Genomic DNA, 15,577 nt, shown 5'->3' with positions numbered 1-15,577 from the left:
TTTCTATTTTTAATATAGCAAATGAACTCGGAATTGCACAAACTTTATGTCCAGGCGTTCATATTGAAATAAGCTTTCTAACAAACTAAATATCATAATTTTCTGATTTTTCTAGCCTCAGGAATAAAGGAAAAACCGTGACTGCTCTGCAGTGCATAAAACCAGAAAAACAGCAGCAGCATGTGATATTCAAAATTCAATATAAAATCCAAGTTAAATCCAATGACTTTGAAAATTAATGTAGTTAAAATTTACTCATCCAGGTTTCTTTCTCAATTGGTTCTGAGTCAATACCATTTTTAATGAAAAAGTTACATTACCTGGAAGTTAAGTAAAAATGAGACAAAATCTGTTTTAAAAACCAACAAGCTTAGTACCTTTCAATTGGAATAACTTTTATTACAAAACTCCAATTAAGCTAAATTTTGATTTGAGAACCCCTAGCTCATCTAAAAACAAGTGTGTCTTGGTTGCAACCCAATTTCTATTTAATTCTAAGAGTTACAAGCATTGGAAGTTGATGCATAGCTTGCTGAAATCTGTTTCTTTTTAGTTTTGACCACCAATATTCAAAAATTCACAGCTCCCAATCCTCAACTCTTAAAATTCTGAAATTTTAGAGAACTAAAGAAAGTTAATCAAATTTTATAACAAAATTGGTTTCGCTCCAAGACTCAACTCGTAAAAGTCGCAGCAAGACAAACAAGTTGCTGCCTGTTTGATCTTTTCTGCTGCTGGACAGATTTAACAACCTAACTTTAAAAATTTGCCATAAATTGTATATTTAACAAAAAAGTCCCAAAATTTCCAGTTTAGTTCCTTATATTCCCAAGTTTAGCCCAAACTTGGTCTCATGCAATTCCGATCATTACATAATTAGTTACAGCATATACAATACCACCACAACACAACTCTACATCCTTATTAACAAACACCAATTCTAATCCATCATAAATAAATATAAGAGCACACTATTAATAGCTTTCACACCTCATAATTCTAATATATAAATTCACTAACAAATCTATTCTAACAACATTACAAGGCTAATCATTAAATACAACAAACAATCCAACTTATTCTATGGTTCCTCTAACCTGAGTTTTCACAACACCGTAAATATTAAACGTGCGAAACTTAAACCATACCTTGGCCGATCACTTAATTCACCCAAGGCAGCTTCTCAACATAAAATCACAGCCCCTCCAAGCTCAATCAAACAGCCCCAAAGCAAGCCTTGTCACCAACAAAGCTCCAAGTAATCCAAATTCAAGTTCAATGCATAAACACCCTCTTAAACTACACCTAATACACATATATATGTTCCAATTCAGTTCTCTATTACCAAAAACAAGATTGAGCTAGGGTTAGGGTGTTCTTACCATACCCATATGCTCAATAGCTTGAGCCCACAAGTTCCGGAATCTAACTTGAACCTAGAACACAAAAATTAGACAAGATTCACTATAGGTTTTCAAGTTTACCAAAGAAAGAGGGATAGAGATTCTGAACTCAATAGAAGGCTTACCAGAGAAATTGTTTGGATAGAAAGGTAGAGCTCGACGCGCTGAGCGCGTGGCCGCGAACGGTGCGGCAATCGGAGCCCGGATGAGGAAGTTATGGTAGTTGGAAGGAATGGTGAGGGTTAGGTTTCTTCTCTTCTCCCCCTTGCTGTGTTTTTCGTTGCTGTGGTGAAATGGAGAAGATGAAGCTGCTGCTTCATTTATGTTAGGGGCCCGGTTGAACCCATGGGTCCGGTTTGGGCCCCGGTTCAACCGGTTCGGCCCTTCCGGTCCGATTTTGGGCCAAATTATCGAAATTGGTATCAAAATTTTCGTTTCGACGAGCTCTATCCTATTTCAATATTAGTTTTGTATTTTTAACTTTCCTAATTAAAATTCAATATATTAACTAATAATTTACCGATTTTAGCGGGGTTTACATTGTATTCTCGACGACTTTTTCAACAGTTTTTAGTTGATGCATTCTCAATGGTTGAAGTGGCTAGACTTAAATATGTATACTCAAAGCAAAGACAATTCAGAGCTAAAATCTATAAAGGTATGAAAGATGCAATTCTGCACGGTGAAACTGAGGCATCGTCACTAAGCAAGTGCATTGTTTTACCTACAACATTCATAGGGGGACCATGATATATGATTCAGAGCTACCAAGATGCAATGGCAATTTGTAGGTCAATTGGTTATCTAGATTTATTTATAACACTAACCTGCAACCCCCAATGAAAAGAATTGAAGCGTTATTGTAAGGAAAATAACTCAAAATCTGAAGATAGACCAGACATGGCTCCAGATTATTCAATGCGAAATTGGACATACTCATCAAAGATATCCAAAAGAATAGAATTTTGGGTACATCAAGGGCATGTAATACTCCAAACCTGCGCTATTGTGAGAAAATATTAACTATTTCAATCCATTAAAATACAATCATACTTAATGCATATCTATTATTGCAGTTATATATACTACTGAGTTCCAGAAGTGTGGGTTATCGCATGCACATATACTACTATTTCTTGCACAAGAGCATAAATTTCCTGGTCCTGAGAGCATAGACAACATTATCTCAGCAGAAATTCCATATCAGAATCTAGATCCAAAATACTATCAGGCAATTATGGCTTTAATGATGCATGGACCCTATGGAATTGCAAACAAAAATTCACCTTGCATGGAGAATGGTGTTTGCACTCGACATTTCTCTAAACAATTCGTAGAGTTTACCACCATCAATCAAAATGGATATCCACTTTATAGACGTCAAAAATGATGGTCATACCATTGAGGTTTCAGGTATTCATTTGGATAATCGGTATGTTGTGCCACATAATAAGTTTTTATTGATGAAGTATGGTGCTCATATCAATGTTGAATGGTGCAATCAATCAAGATCGATAAAGTATCTTTTAAGTATGTTAACAAGGGAAGTGATCGAGTCACAGCTTCTTTTTATTCAAGTTCAACGCTTCCCAATTCTCTAATTCAATCATAGATAAAGTGAAAATGTATTATGATTGTCAGTATATCTCTCCATGTGAATCTGCTTGGAGAATATTTGTATTTGATATTCACTAGAGAAGACCCTAAGTTGAATGGTTAAGCTTTCACTTGCCCGATGAACAACCAGTTGTCTTTGAAGATCAAGACAAAATTGTTGAGAAAGAAAGAATTAAAGAATTCATGTTCATAGCTTGGTTTTAAGCAAACACAGAATATGAGGCAGCTAGACAATTAACTTATAATAGTTTTCCAACTGAATTTGGAAACGCAGCCGTAGAATATGGGAGCCTAGGAAAACAAACATTGTTATTGGTAGATTATTCTTTGTCCCTCTATCCGCAGGTGAATTATACTATTTAAGAATGTTACTCAACATTGTTAAAGGGCCAAGAAGCTATGAAGAACTTCGACTTTCAATGGTGTTGTTTATCCTACATTTATAGATGCATGTTACGTGCGGGGGTTACTTGATGATGATCAAGAATACGTTGATGCTATTGAAGAAGCAAGTCATTGGAGTTTTGGATATTATTTGAGAAAGCTGTTCGCAACTCTTTTGTGGTCAAATTCAATGACTCGACCTAAAGTAGTTTGGCAGAAATATTGGACTTTACTATCAGATGGGATACTATATAATCATATAACTATGTTCAATTTACCAGGTTTAAACTTATTCATTAATATCTACATTTATTTTGCTGCAATTTTCCTCATCAAATGTCCATAAGATACCATTTATTATGTTAATATTAATATCAAGGTTGTTGAAACTTTTTAACAAATATAAATGTCATAATATACAATTAAATGTATTAACGTATTTTTATTTTTAGTTTTCTAATACTCATTTCAATTATAATTGCATATTTGGTTTTATCAGATGATGAATTATCAGAGCTTACTCTAATAAAGATTGAACAAATACTTAACGGCAATGGCAAAACACTTCGAGAATATGCAACAATGCCATTTCCCAACATGGATAACATTCATAGTATGAGATGTGGCTCTTTGCAAAACAAATTAATATTGGATGAACTCCGCTATGATCGAGTTATGTTGGCTGAGGAACACAAGCAATTTTTATCACAAATGACAACAGAACAAAAATATGTATATAACCAAATCCTTCAGGCTGTCAATTCAGATTGCGGTAAAGTTTTCTTCTTATATGGGTACGAAGGTACAGGAAAGACTTCTGTTTGGAATACTGCAGTTGCTTTTAGATCAAAGGGTCAAATTGTCTTAATAGTTACTTCAAGTGGAAAAATAGCTTCGTTCTTGCTACCTAAAGGAAGAACAGCTTATTCTAGGTTTGCAATCCCCCTGACTCCTGATGAATATTTCACCTGTAATATAAAACAAGGAAGCCCACTAGTTGAGTTAATTTTGGCAACTAAACTTATTATTTGGGATGAAGAACCAATGATGAATAAATTTTGCTTTGAAACACTAGATCGAACTATGAGAGATTTACTTCAGCACACAAACCATTCAAGTTTACTGTTGCCATTTAGGGAAAAAACAGTCGTCTTTGGTGGTGATTTTAGGCAAATCCTCCTAGTGATAACAAAGGGATCTAGACAAGATATTGTTAATGCATCGATTAATTCCTCTTATCTATGGAATAAATGCAAGTTACTAACTTTAACTCAGAATATGAGATTAAGGTCTTCAATAGAAGATGAAAGTGTTAGAGAATGAAAAGAATTTGCACAATGGATCCTTGATTTAGGAGATGAAAAGCTTGCTCATTCAGAAGATGGATACAGTGTAGTCCCTATACCACCTGAACTCTTAATTACAAATTTTGATGACCCAATTCATGCAATTGTTGAAGCTATATATAGTGACTACCTAAAGGATCCCATGGAGTTCAGGAATTTGCATGGCCATGCTATTTTGGCTCCAACAATCAACGTTGTTAAACAAGTTAATGATTATATACTAGCTTTAAATGAAAATGAAAAAAAAGTTTATCTCAGCTCTGATTTACCTTCTTTTAAAGAAGGAGCAACAGACAGTTTGGCATCAATGCAAACTCCAGAACTTTTGGCAACTATTGAATCTCCCAGACTTCTAAATCATGAACTTTGCTTTAGGTAAGACTGTCCTGTGATGCTTATTAAAAATATTGATCATTCAGTAGGCTTTTGTAATAGTACTAAATTAGTTATCACAAGGCTTGGCAATAAAGTTATCGAAGCAAAAGTCTTATTAGGATCTAACATTAGTGAAAAGGTTTTCATACCTAGGATGACATTAACTCCTTTGGATACAAAACTCCATTTAAGTTTCAACGAAGGCAATTTCCTTTGATGCTCTCATATGCCATGACTATAAATAAAAGTCAAGGACAATCATTGGATTATGTTGGGTTATTACTTAAACAGCCAGTATTCACATATGACCAACTATATGTTGCAGTCTCAAGAGTTACTGAGAAATACGAACTGAAGATTGTTATTTCTCATGACAATTCAAACAATTACACTGAAACCAACAATGTCGTTTATCATGAAGTTTTTCAGAAATATTTAATTTTAGCATATTGTGTCACATACAATAGGTAAAGATCATATTCTCAATTCCTTTGAATTATTTCTTTAACTATTTCTTACTTATTTATGTCTCAACATTTTCTTTTTAAAATTTTACCAAATTTTATCCTTATCATTATATCTATATGTTGCACATATTATTAATTTGCAAATTCACTTAGTATTTATGCTGTTTATTGCAGCACAACTATCAAATTCTAGAATGAAAAATGTGCACTTTTGCTTCAACAATCAATCTTCCTTCTCTTGTCATGTATTTATATTAATTAACCATGTTTAGTTAATACATGATCCAGAATTATTATTTACATCATTGTCATCATATTTCTAAGTTTAATAAACATACATGACAAACATATCATTATTCAATTTCTATGTGTTTCTCTTATATATCTTTGTTATTAATTGCTCAAACTCAATCACTTACTCGCAGGTATGCACAGAAATCTTGCTAATTTAATATATAATAGATATGAGTAACGGTCTTTGATTGACATGTGTAGTTTCCTTTGTTGGACAAATATATATCCTAATTGAATGACAAGTGGCAACCTAAGAAAACACAATGCATCAATACATAAAGTAGTATTCGATCCATTAATTCCCAACACAAACAAAAAAACTTACATCAGCAAACCCATTCAATTAACTCTTCAACCTAACAACGGATCACCATTCTAACCACCCTTTACACAAACTCAATTTAACTAGCTTGTGCAAGCTTGTCAACAAAGCGAACATTCAAATCTTCCCCATAGGCACCAGGGACCAATTGGGTCCTTGCCCATCGTGTCACTATTTGTCTAGTTGTTCACAACACATTCCTTTCACCCCCATCAACACCATTCACATTTTTTATAAAGTAAAATGACAATGAGATCTTTGAAGATTTCGACCTCAAACTAATTAATTTTTAAAAAAATATTAATTAGATTATTTGCAATAGTAAATGGTGGATATATATGTCTTTCTATCGAAACGAAATAAAGTTGTTTATGTATTTTATTATTTATAGTGGTGTTTGTCCCATTGCTGTCATATGAGCATGAAAACGATATAATTTTTGGACAATGAAATATTTATTATCTTTTGAGTTTTTATATAACATTTATCAACTGCTCTCTATTTATTATGAATTCTATTAAAACATGTAAAATTTCACTCCAAAAATTATTATCTACATGACAATATTTTATAAATAAACTCGTCACAGTAGTTAACGGTACACATAAGCACCACGCTTAAATTTTACATAAAAAATTAATAGAAGAACATCCCATCTCAACTATTTGCTATTATAGAGAATCAAATTAGTATTTTTTTATTTTTAAAAACAAATTAATCTAAGATCGAAATCTTCAGAAACTTAATTGTCACTTTATTTTTTTTTTTATATTAAATCTGCACGGCTACTTCGATTGGAACAAACAAAATTCCACCTCCATTCCATGAAACAGGTGATAAACTTCCTAAAATATATTGCTTCTTTTCGTTATTATAATAATTTTAAAATCTTTTCAGAAAATAAAAAATAATAAAAAAAAGGTGTTGATGGTCATCAATCCGCTCATAAAGAGGCCCGCTCCAAATTATGGCAAACGACAGTTCAACGAAGAAGACTCTAGATGTGTTTGTTTAAAACGTTGAAATTATATTATAGAAAGACTTAAATATGTTAGTCAAAACTCTATACAAACACTAAAAATTAGTCATATATATATATATATATATATATATATATATATATATATATATATATATATATATATATATATTATTTTACAAATTTTTTAAATTAAATTATCAACCATCAAAATTATAAAAAATCTAACTAAAGAATAACTATTTATCATCCAATATCAGCTTACTTTATAATTTTGTTGGAAGCCATAATAGAGATGAGTCATGCATGTTTGGAATTGAAGTCATATTATGATAAATGTGGATAAAAGAGAATGTAAATAAAAAAAGTCATTTAAAAAAGAAAAAGGAAAAAATTGGTTAAAATTAGCTATAAAAAAATTATCTCCTTATACTTCTTCAACAAACAAATATTTTATGAAAGCAAAATTTAAAAAAAAAAATTATAACAAAATCAAACATTTTCAAAGCAACATAATCAAACTTCTTATAAATACCAAATATCATCATCTTATGTGAATATAATGGTTCTGCAATCCAGGTATATATTACATGGATGAAAAGTTATGTTTTTCCTTGAAGGCTAAAGGTATATAGCTCATCAAGCCGAACATAATAATCAAGGATGAAATATTCCAATTGGGATGACATCAACTTCTCTGTCACCATGAACAACTACTACTATGCCTTGTGACAGAATCAACTATAATAGTAAATCATATTTACATTTAGAGAATTAGCGTCTAAATTTATTTTAATAGTTTTACTGTGATTTGTCTCCTATTTCTAACTACTGAAATACCCTGTACCAGATCTATTTATCCTAATAATGTTTTCTTTGCATATCTAAATCAGTTGAAACGAGATTCCACGATAATTGAAGTGCTTGCTATTTCAAATTTCTCTCTAATGCACATTTCTTGTCACTATGCCAATTCAGCTAGATAGTTTAGCATATTATTAGGGCACAATACCAAAATGTTATGCTATGTCTAAAAGGCTTAGGGAATGTGTGTATAGATAGTTCCATTCAGACACAACCAATTTACAAAAAAGGAAACTTGTTCTCCCATTTACATCCTGTTTGCTTCCTCCCAAAATTCGACTTAAAAATTAACACAAATTTTTTACCTAATAATACAAATTAAGAGAGAAGATGATCTATGTGCTCCCAAGCTCCAACCGCAGCTTGAGGCTATTATCTGACAAACTCTACACTACTTTTTCAACTAGAACAAGATTTGGTTAGATTCTGAGATTATCACCTGGCGGAGGATGCCGACTCTCCCAATGAAACAGAAGCCAGAGAAGAAGCCCAGGCCTTGGCGCTCCTCGCCCTCTCATGAAAGTTCCTGGTCTTGCATAATCGTAACTTGTTCCATATCCTCCTGACATCAACCACGTTGCGAACACGTCCCATCATCACTTGGCTTGTCTCACTGAATATTTGCAAGTTGAGATGAGGAGCATACGAATTCCAGAATGCTTGGAGGTGTGATATGATCTTGGGAAACACAAAGAGGAGCATCCTCAAGCATAGAAACAATACCGAGAACACTAAGTAAGGTTCCCTGCTCGATATTTCTTTAAGCGACACACCAACTAAAGACTTCATTGTCGAATGCTCATCTCTCATTAAGCTGCTTAGTTGATGTATAACAATGTTAAGATTTGCTTCAAATCCTGAGGGTAGGCAAACAGATCATAAGTTTATTATCAGTCATTGTAATTTGTCTCCGGAAAAGAATCAATTCCCGGGTATATATACACTAATGTCCAAGATATAAAAAATGGTGATTTTTTAAAATTTCATTAGAACTTCACAAATTTATGAGCAAGATTCAGAAGATGATTACCTGTGTTTCTCTCATAAAATTCTACAAGGGTTTTAATATTGTGCGGACCACGATATCTCACCCTACAAGACTGGTTCACCAGTAAGATAGCAGGCAGGCTATGGATTCCATATTTTGAATATAAGCTGCAGGGGACAAAAATACATGAGGACACAAATGGAAAGCAACTTATGTTTTTATTTTTATTTTTTTTACTGCTGAATTTCAGTTTAATATTCATGCCATTGCCCTTGACCAAAAGGAAGCAGAGGTAGCACAGAACAGAAAGGACGAACCTAACTGCTGATGAATGATGATTGCATATACATATAACCAAAATACAAGATAAAAATTCTGTAAATATCAAGATATTTTAAAAGAGTAGCAGGACAGCTACAAAACCTTGGCAAAGCTGATGACTGCTCAAGTGCCAAATATTCTACGTGAGGAAACATGGAACTAAGAACTTCATAGTCGGGAAGCAATCTTTGTGAAAAAGGGCACCAGGAAGCATAGAAGAGTATAGAAATTTGTTCAATGCTCTTTCTGCTGGACAAAATCGCGTCTATGAAATCCCCATCAACCTGAACAAATAAAATGGAAACTTCAATATATTTCACCAGAATATGCAAATGTAAACACAAAACCAGAGATAATCAGAAATAATTAAATCTTCAAATATTACTAGCTCCAATTATGAAGTTAAAAGTCAAATAAGAACAGGAAATGCAAGATCACAATAAAAAAAAAAGGCAACAGAGATCACTTCCAAATATCTACATAGATAATACAGAATAGTGTCAGACATCCTGTACAGATAGCAGACTTAATGATGTCATAGATAGTATACAGGGCAGCCACCGCAAAGTATCCTACGTTGCGTAGGGTTCGGAAAAAGGTCACACCCAGAAGTGTAATATAGGCAGCCTATTCTAACACAAGCATTAGTGGTTGATTCCACGACTTGAACCCCATGTTCAAGCCACCCACACAGAAATGAAGTCAAACAAAACAAAGGATCCCTCTGCCGTCGGCCAATGCAGCTCTGCCATGCTGTGCCATTGCCAGAGACAGTTGCATCGGCAACAACACAACCCCATGTCCAATTGCTCGTTTAGACACTTCACCACTACTAGTCTAGTTTTGAACCTCCCCATCAACTGCTATCTCAGCACCAGATGCCACATGAATGGGAGTGAGGATGAACAAGTTGAGAGTTACAAAGGGAGGGGGACACCAAGAAGAGAAAAGAAGGAATTATGGATTTGAGGTAATGTGAAATCAGAGAGGAATTTTAGAGGGTAAAGCTAACATTTAATATATGATGTTAACAGAGTTGAGAGTTAAAGTTTGTTAAAGAGAAGGGTGATAAGTGTCAACCTGCAAACTAGTGAGGGAGGGTGCAAATGTCATATTAAAAGACCTCAAGGGAGGGAGGGAGACATAATTTGCGCTAGAATATATGGATTGGTTAGAGGAAAATACATAGATAGAAAAGTCATGGAATGTGTGGGAAAAAAAGCCAAAGGGTATAGGATGCTCAACTAGTTAGCTTTAATAACACCAAGACAATTACAAGAGAAAAATTACGCAAGAAATCTCTTCTACAGATATAGGATTGATCGACTGCTCAACTGGTCCATGATATTCAAGGGGTAATGAAATAAAAAGACCAAAACCATAATTCGGTCACACACCATCTTTCCTTTTCTATGATTCAGGGGGCTAAAACAACCAGGTTTTACCATCCCTTCATAAAATCATCACCCTTCCTATTATTTTCTGAATTAATATAGATTAAGAAATGCCATACTTCTTATGTCATACAAAATAATTAAAATGCATGTGTAAATATGGGACCAATGTGAACAGTAGTACATGAAAACATTCCATTTTCTTGAACCTTTTTTTTTTAAAAAAAAAAGAAAGAAAGTTTGTTTGAAATAGGAAAATGATTACCAGTCAGTAGTCTAAAATCCTTTTTTTCTTGGTAGAGTAAGAAATTAGATTAACGAGGGAGAATGTAGAAAAGAAGATAAGAAATTCTCAGACAGATAGCTAAGACATAAAGGGATAGACTATGTAACAATAGATGCTAATATCTCTGAAAATCAGCTAGAGGAATACCATTAAATAAACCATTAGCTAAGCACCAAAGGGATGATAGACAGGTCATCCTATCCCACATAAAATCAATATTAGAAAAGAATAGTTAGAAAAACCCTAGAATTCCTTTACAACAAAAATAAACCGAAGCATTGCGTAAATCAAGTATTGCTACAGAATCTTTGATTCTTTGCATGACCCAAAAATCCTGTGTGTGTACGTAAATCAAGTATTGCTACAGAATCTTTGATTCTTTGCATGACCCAAAATTCCTGTGTGTGTGTCCTCGGGGGGAATCAAGGGAGTTTACAAAGCCGCATTCCTGATCCATATAAAATGCAAAAAGTAATTTGGTATAACCTCAAAATTTGGGCAGAAGTTTGCCACAAGTTTTTTGAAGACATCGTTTCATATAAATCATAGGGGTTCATAATATCATTTTCTTAATAATACCCCATTGAAGAATCAAGGGAGTTTACAAAGCCGCATTCCCCACCCATATAAAATGTAAAAAGTAATTTGGTATAACCTCAAAATTTGGGCAGGAGAAGTTTGCCACAAGTTTTTTGAAGACATCGTTTCATATAAATCATATCCATAAAATTTCCACTCTCGGCTTTTAAGAAACAATAAACTGAACTCCTTACAGTAACCTGTTGACTTTATAATCTCAGGATATAAGTCGTTCTCATCATCACTTTAGTTCAACATCAATGTCAGCACTCGGAAACAGGTAGGGGCAGAGAGAAATCAGAGACAAGGGAATAAGATTTGAAAGCATAGGATCAGACAACATGAAGCAAAATTTTATCTGTCATACATGATCCATGTCATACATTATTTGAAGCTCAACACTATAGATTTTCCTAAACAGTACTTGTGCTCCTTAAGCACTACATAAATATCATTCATGTAACCAGAATATATTCCAGCCAGTGCTTAATAACATGGAACATACTTGTCAAATTCATCCTACTTTGGATTGAACCTAGAAGGTAGAAATGCAAAATTTGGATTAAAACAAGAGAGACAAAAGATCTAACTTATTATGTAAAATTATATTCAACAATCAGCTATATATATGTATTAGGACAAGAACACAAATAAGGCATAGCAACAATAAACATCAAGATCACAACATTAAATATTTGAAAATATTCTATATCAGTATGCATAATAACTGGGTCACATCATTTGTATGATTGTTTACATGCCTTAGTACAATACCTATGTAATCTACCATAAATAATGCCTTATATCAAAACAAAGGCTTCTAAGTTATAGATGAGGTCACAACTTGAGGTTAGGAACTACTAAACCAAAACCACTAGGATCATCAGATGAACATTTCAAACAAGCATACAACTCCGAGTAAGTACAAATAAAAAAGGACAAAACCAAATAGGTTTTATCACCACATCCAACACCCACGAAAACCACAAAAAAATATCTTCGCAAAAGTCCACAACAACTCCTGAAATTGCATTTACCACAACTCAAGTACAGGACAAAAGCGAAGAGCACCAGAAAACAGGGGTTGCCTGAAAAATAAATAAACTATAAAACTCTGTTCAACTCACAAACAAGGCTGAACTTCCTCAGCCAAAGTTCAAAGTTGCACTGCAGATGCAGATCATTGCACCGCCTGGCTATAAGTGTTGCATCACCTAGTAGCAGCCATGGTCATATGGTTTCACTGTGGTTGAGGATCTCAAATTCAAAGTTTCAAGGGGAGAGACAGATCAACTATAACTATCCTATAAGTGTCTAGTTAGAAAGGGAAAGAATGAAAACTTAAAAGTCCATAGCAATTAAAAGTAACTAAATCAAATTTATTCATTCTAATAAACAGAATAGTCTAGGGAACTAGGGTAGATATACAGATTTTGAAGAAGCATTTTGGTATGATCTTCATCTGTTAACTTCATGAAAATTGGTCAATGATCAAGAAACTAAAAAATAAACGGACCATGCGAGATCTAGCATAACTACATGCTTACCAGTTATCAAATTTCCATGAACACACTTACAGTTTATGTAAGGAATTTACAAAACAAAAACAATATTCAAATAATTTACGTGAGAACATCTTTGGTGCAACTGGCTTAACAAACAGGGTGTGTTTTTTCCAGTCGAAAAATAGGAGGATGAAATGTAAAATACCTTTTTTTTTTCCAAACTTCAAAAAGCATCTCTTTTGTTGAGGGATAACCTAATTAAATGTGCATCCAAAAAAGGAAAACTATATCTGAGACACTATCAAGCATGCGTAAACTTGCAGCGTAAACGATTTGATTGAATGGATAGAAACATCTATTTTCTTGAGGAAAGTATCATAATTCAAATGATTTCAAGGGGATTTAGGTTTTCCTAAAAGACACTATGATGATAAGCATCTCAACTTGATGCTTGAGTTAGGACCACAAAACAGTTGTCAGGAAGATATCAATGTGATCCCCATTCTTAACTAACCGACCTCTACTGAATGCTCCATACCAACACCAAGATAGCAGAGGTACACAAGATTTAATTGTGTCCAAGCTTATCAAGCATCAAACTATCAATGACTTTAATTCTCTATGATGGTAATTCAAAAATTTTCAGGCACAAAGAGGCCAAAATGAAATCCATCGTTTGATTTGAATTAGAAAAGAAGCTCTAATAAAAGTATCAGCCAAATAGAATATGAAATATTGAAATTATCCCCAGCATGCTTTTCATCTTTCTTCCAATTTCCAAAATCATGAATTTTTCCCTAAATATTTCCACGTATATTGCTTTCCCTATATGCGATTAGATTACTGGCAGCACCAAATATTGTGATTCCTCCATTTTTCTCATTATCAAAAAAGAACCTAATGCTTCAAACAACCAGAAATCCATGAAAACACCAATAAATCAAATCAAAACGAATTAGCAAAAAAAATGGGAAATATATATATATAAAATAACGAAAAGTCAAAATCCAACACCAAATCGGATTAATAACCATCACAAAAATTGTCGTAAGAAGCCAGCAAATCAAATAAAAAATGGAAATCTAAAGGAATAAAGAGATGAACCTGACGAGGCGGTGTCGGCGAAACGTCAATAGAGCATTGAGATTGAAGGGCATAAAGAAAAGGAGGAACGTCTGGAGATGATACATACGAGGATTGCGCGAAGGAGAAAGAAGTGATGAAGAGGAGAAGAAGCAGAGAAGCCATGTATGGTGAAGAAGAAGAAGAAGGAGGAGGAGAAAAGGGAAATGATATGTGCAACAGTGATGAACGATGAACAAACACCAAGGAGAAAAAAAAAAGAAAAGAAAAAGGAGAAATGAAAACAATTATTTTATTACTAATTTATTTATTATTGATATATTATTACAAGACAAAACCCAAAAGGGGTGAAAAGGAAATAGATATATAAATGTGAGATTTTTCTTTTCCTTTCCTTTTTGATAACTACTATATATACAAAGAGAATGTGCTGTGCAATGTAGTCTTTAAATAAATATATGTATCCCTGGAATCTCAAATCTGGTAATGTGGTGGGTTAAGATTTAAGAATAGTGAGAGATGGTGGCTGGCGATTGTGGAAGTGGCAAAATATGGCCAGTTTGGTTTGGTTTTGTTTGGTTTGTTTATTTATTCCAATACAAGGATGGGAGAGGGGTCCAGTAGCGGGTTTGGTTTCTTCCTTTTATTATTTATTTATTTATTTATTAAAGGATTTTGTTATCTTCTACCATAAAAAAATATATTTTAATATTTTGTTAAATTCAATATAATATGCATCTTTAAGATACAAGATAGTAAAATTTCTTATTAAATTGCGTATAATAATAATAATCTATGTAGCTCACGTATATATCTCTTATGTACACTTCTTTTTATAGAAACAGTAAATATTTATTACAGAGAGAAACAAACATAAACAGATATGTATGACCTATATAAAAATATACACTTACCTAATTTACTAAAAAGAGATAAAAATTAATATTTAAATTAAAAAATATAAAAATAAATAATTTTTAATATTTAAAACTTACTGTAAAAAGCAACTTCGACAATTTCGACACTAAAATTAAAGGCACGGAAGAATTCGTCAAAAATATTTTAGCCTCTTTATTTTTAGTAATCTTGTGAATTATTTCTCTGGATAATAAATGTCTATTTTTAATTTATTTTAATACCACTTGAATTCTAATTATTTTAATATTTTTAAATATTCGATTAACATTCACTCGTGCATTCTCAAAAGATAGTTATGTTACTTATGGTTATTTTATTTTAATGGCAGTAATTGGTGGGTGTATTTAAAATAAATTCAAGTAATTTTGTATGTATTGGATACATCATTTTTATAAATTATTGAGTTTTACTAAATAAAAACAAAAGATATTATAAAAAATATTGATAGTATT

The 15,577-nt window shown here is 32.9% G+C and overlaps 1 protein-coding gene across 3 annotated transcripts; it reads right to left on the bottom strand.

Moving 5' to 3' along the window:
• Nucleotides 1–8,234: 8,234 nt before the first annotated feature.
• Nucleotides 8,235–14,821, bottom strand: LOC112754863 (5'-adenylylsulfate reductase-like 5). 3 transcript variants are annotated; one of them, XM_072221109.1, is made up of 5 exons: nucleotides 14,229–14,516; nucleotides 11,188–12,154; nucleotides 9,463–9,644; nucleotides 9,082–9,206; nucleotides 8,235–8,908 (listed from the first exon to the last, which is right to left on the bottom strand). In XM_072221109.1, the coding sequence occupies exons 2-5, from the start codon at nucleotides 11,200–11,202 to the stop codon at nucleotides 8,487–8,489; spliced, it is 744 nt and encodes a 247-aa protein (XP_072077210.1). In that variant the 5' UTR covers nucleotides 11,203–12,154; nucleotides 14,229–14,516; the 3' UTR covers nucleotides 8,235–8,486. The 3 variants fall into 3 exon arrangements, with proteins under 3 accessions (XP_072077210.1, XP_072077209.1, XP_025658443.1); XM_072221108.1 differs by having other exon boundaries at nucleotides 11,188–11,488; nucleotides 14,229–14,486; XM_025802658.2 differs by lacking the exon at nucleotides 11,188–12,154 and having other exon boundaries at nucleotides 14,229–14,821.
• Between the last annotated feature and the right edge of the window lie 756 nt (nucleotides 14,822–15,577).

The sequence above is a fragment of the Arachis hypogaea genome, chromosome 16 (genome assembly GCF_003086295.3).
Source record: "Arachis hypogaea cultivar Tifrunner chromosome 16, arahy.Tifrunner.gnm2.J5K5, whole genome shotgun sequence".
In the NCBI taxonomy this organism is placed as follows: domain Eukaryota; kingdom Viridiplantae; phylum Streptophyta; class Magnoliopsida; order Fabales; family Fabaceae; genus Arachis; species Arachis hypogaea.
The sequence above is the reverse complement of the archived record's forward strand: the minus strand, read 5'-3'. Positions and strand labels throughout refer to the sequence as shown.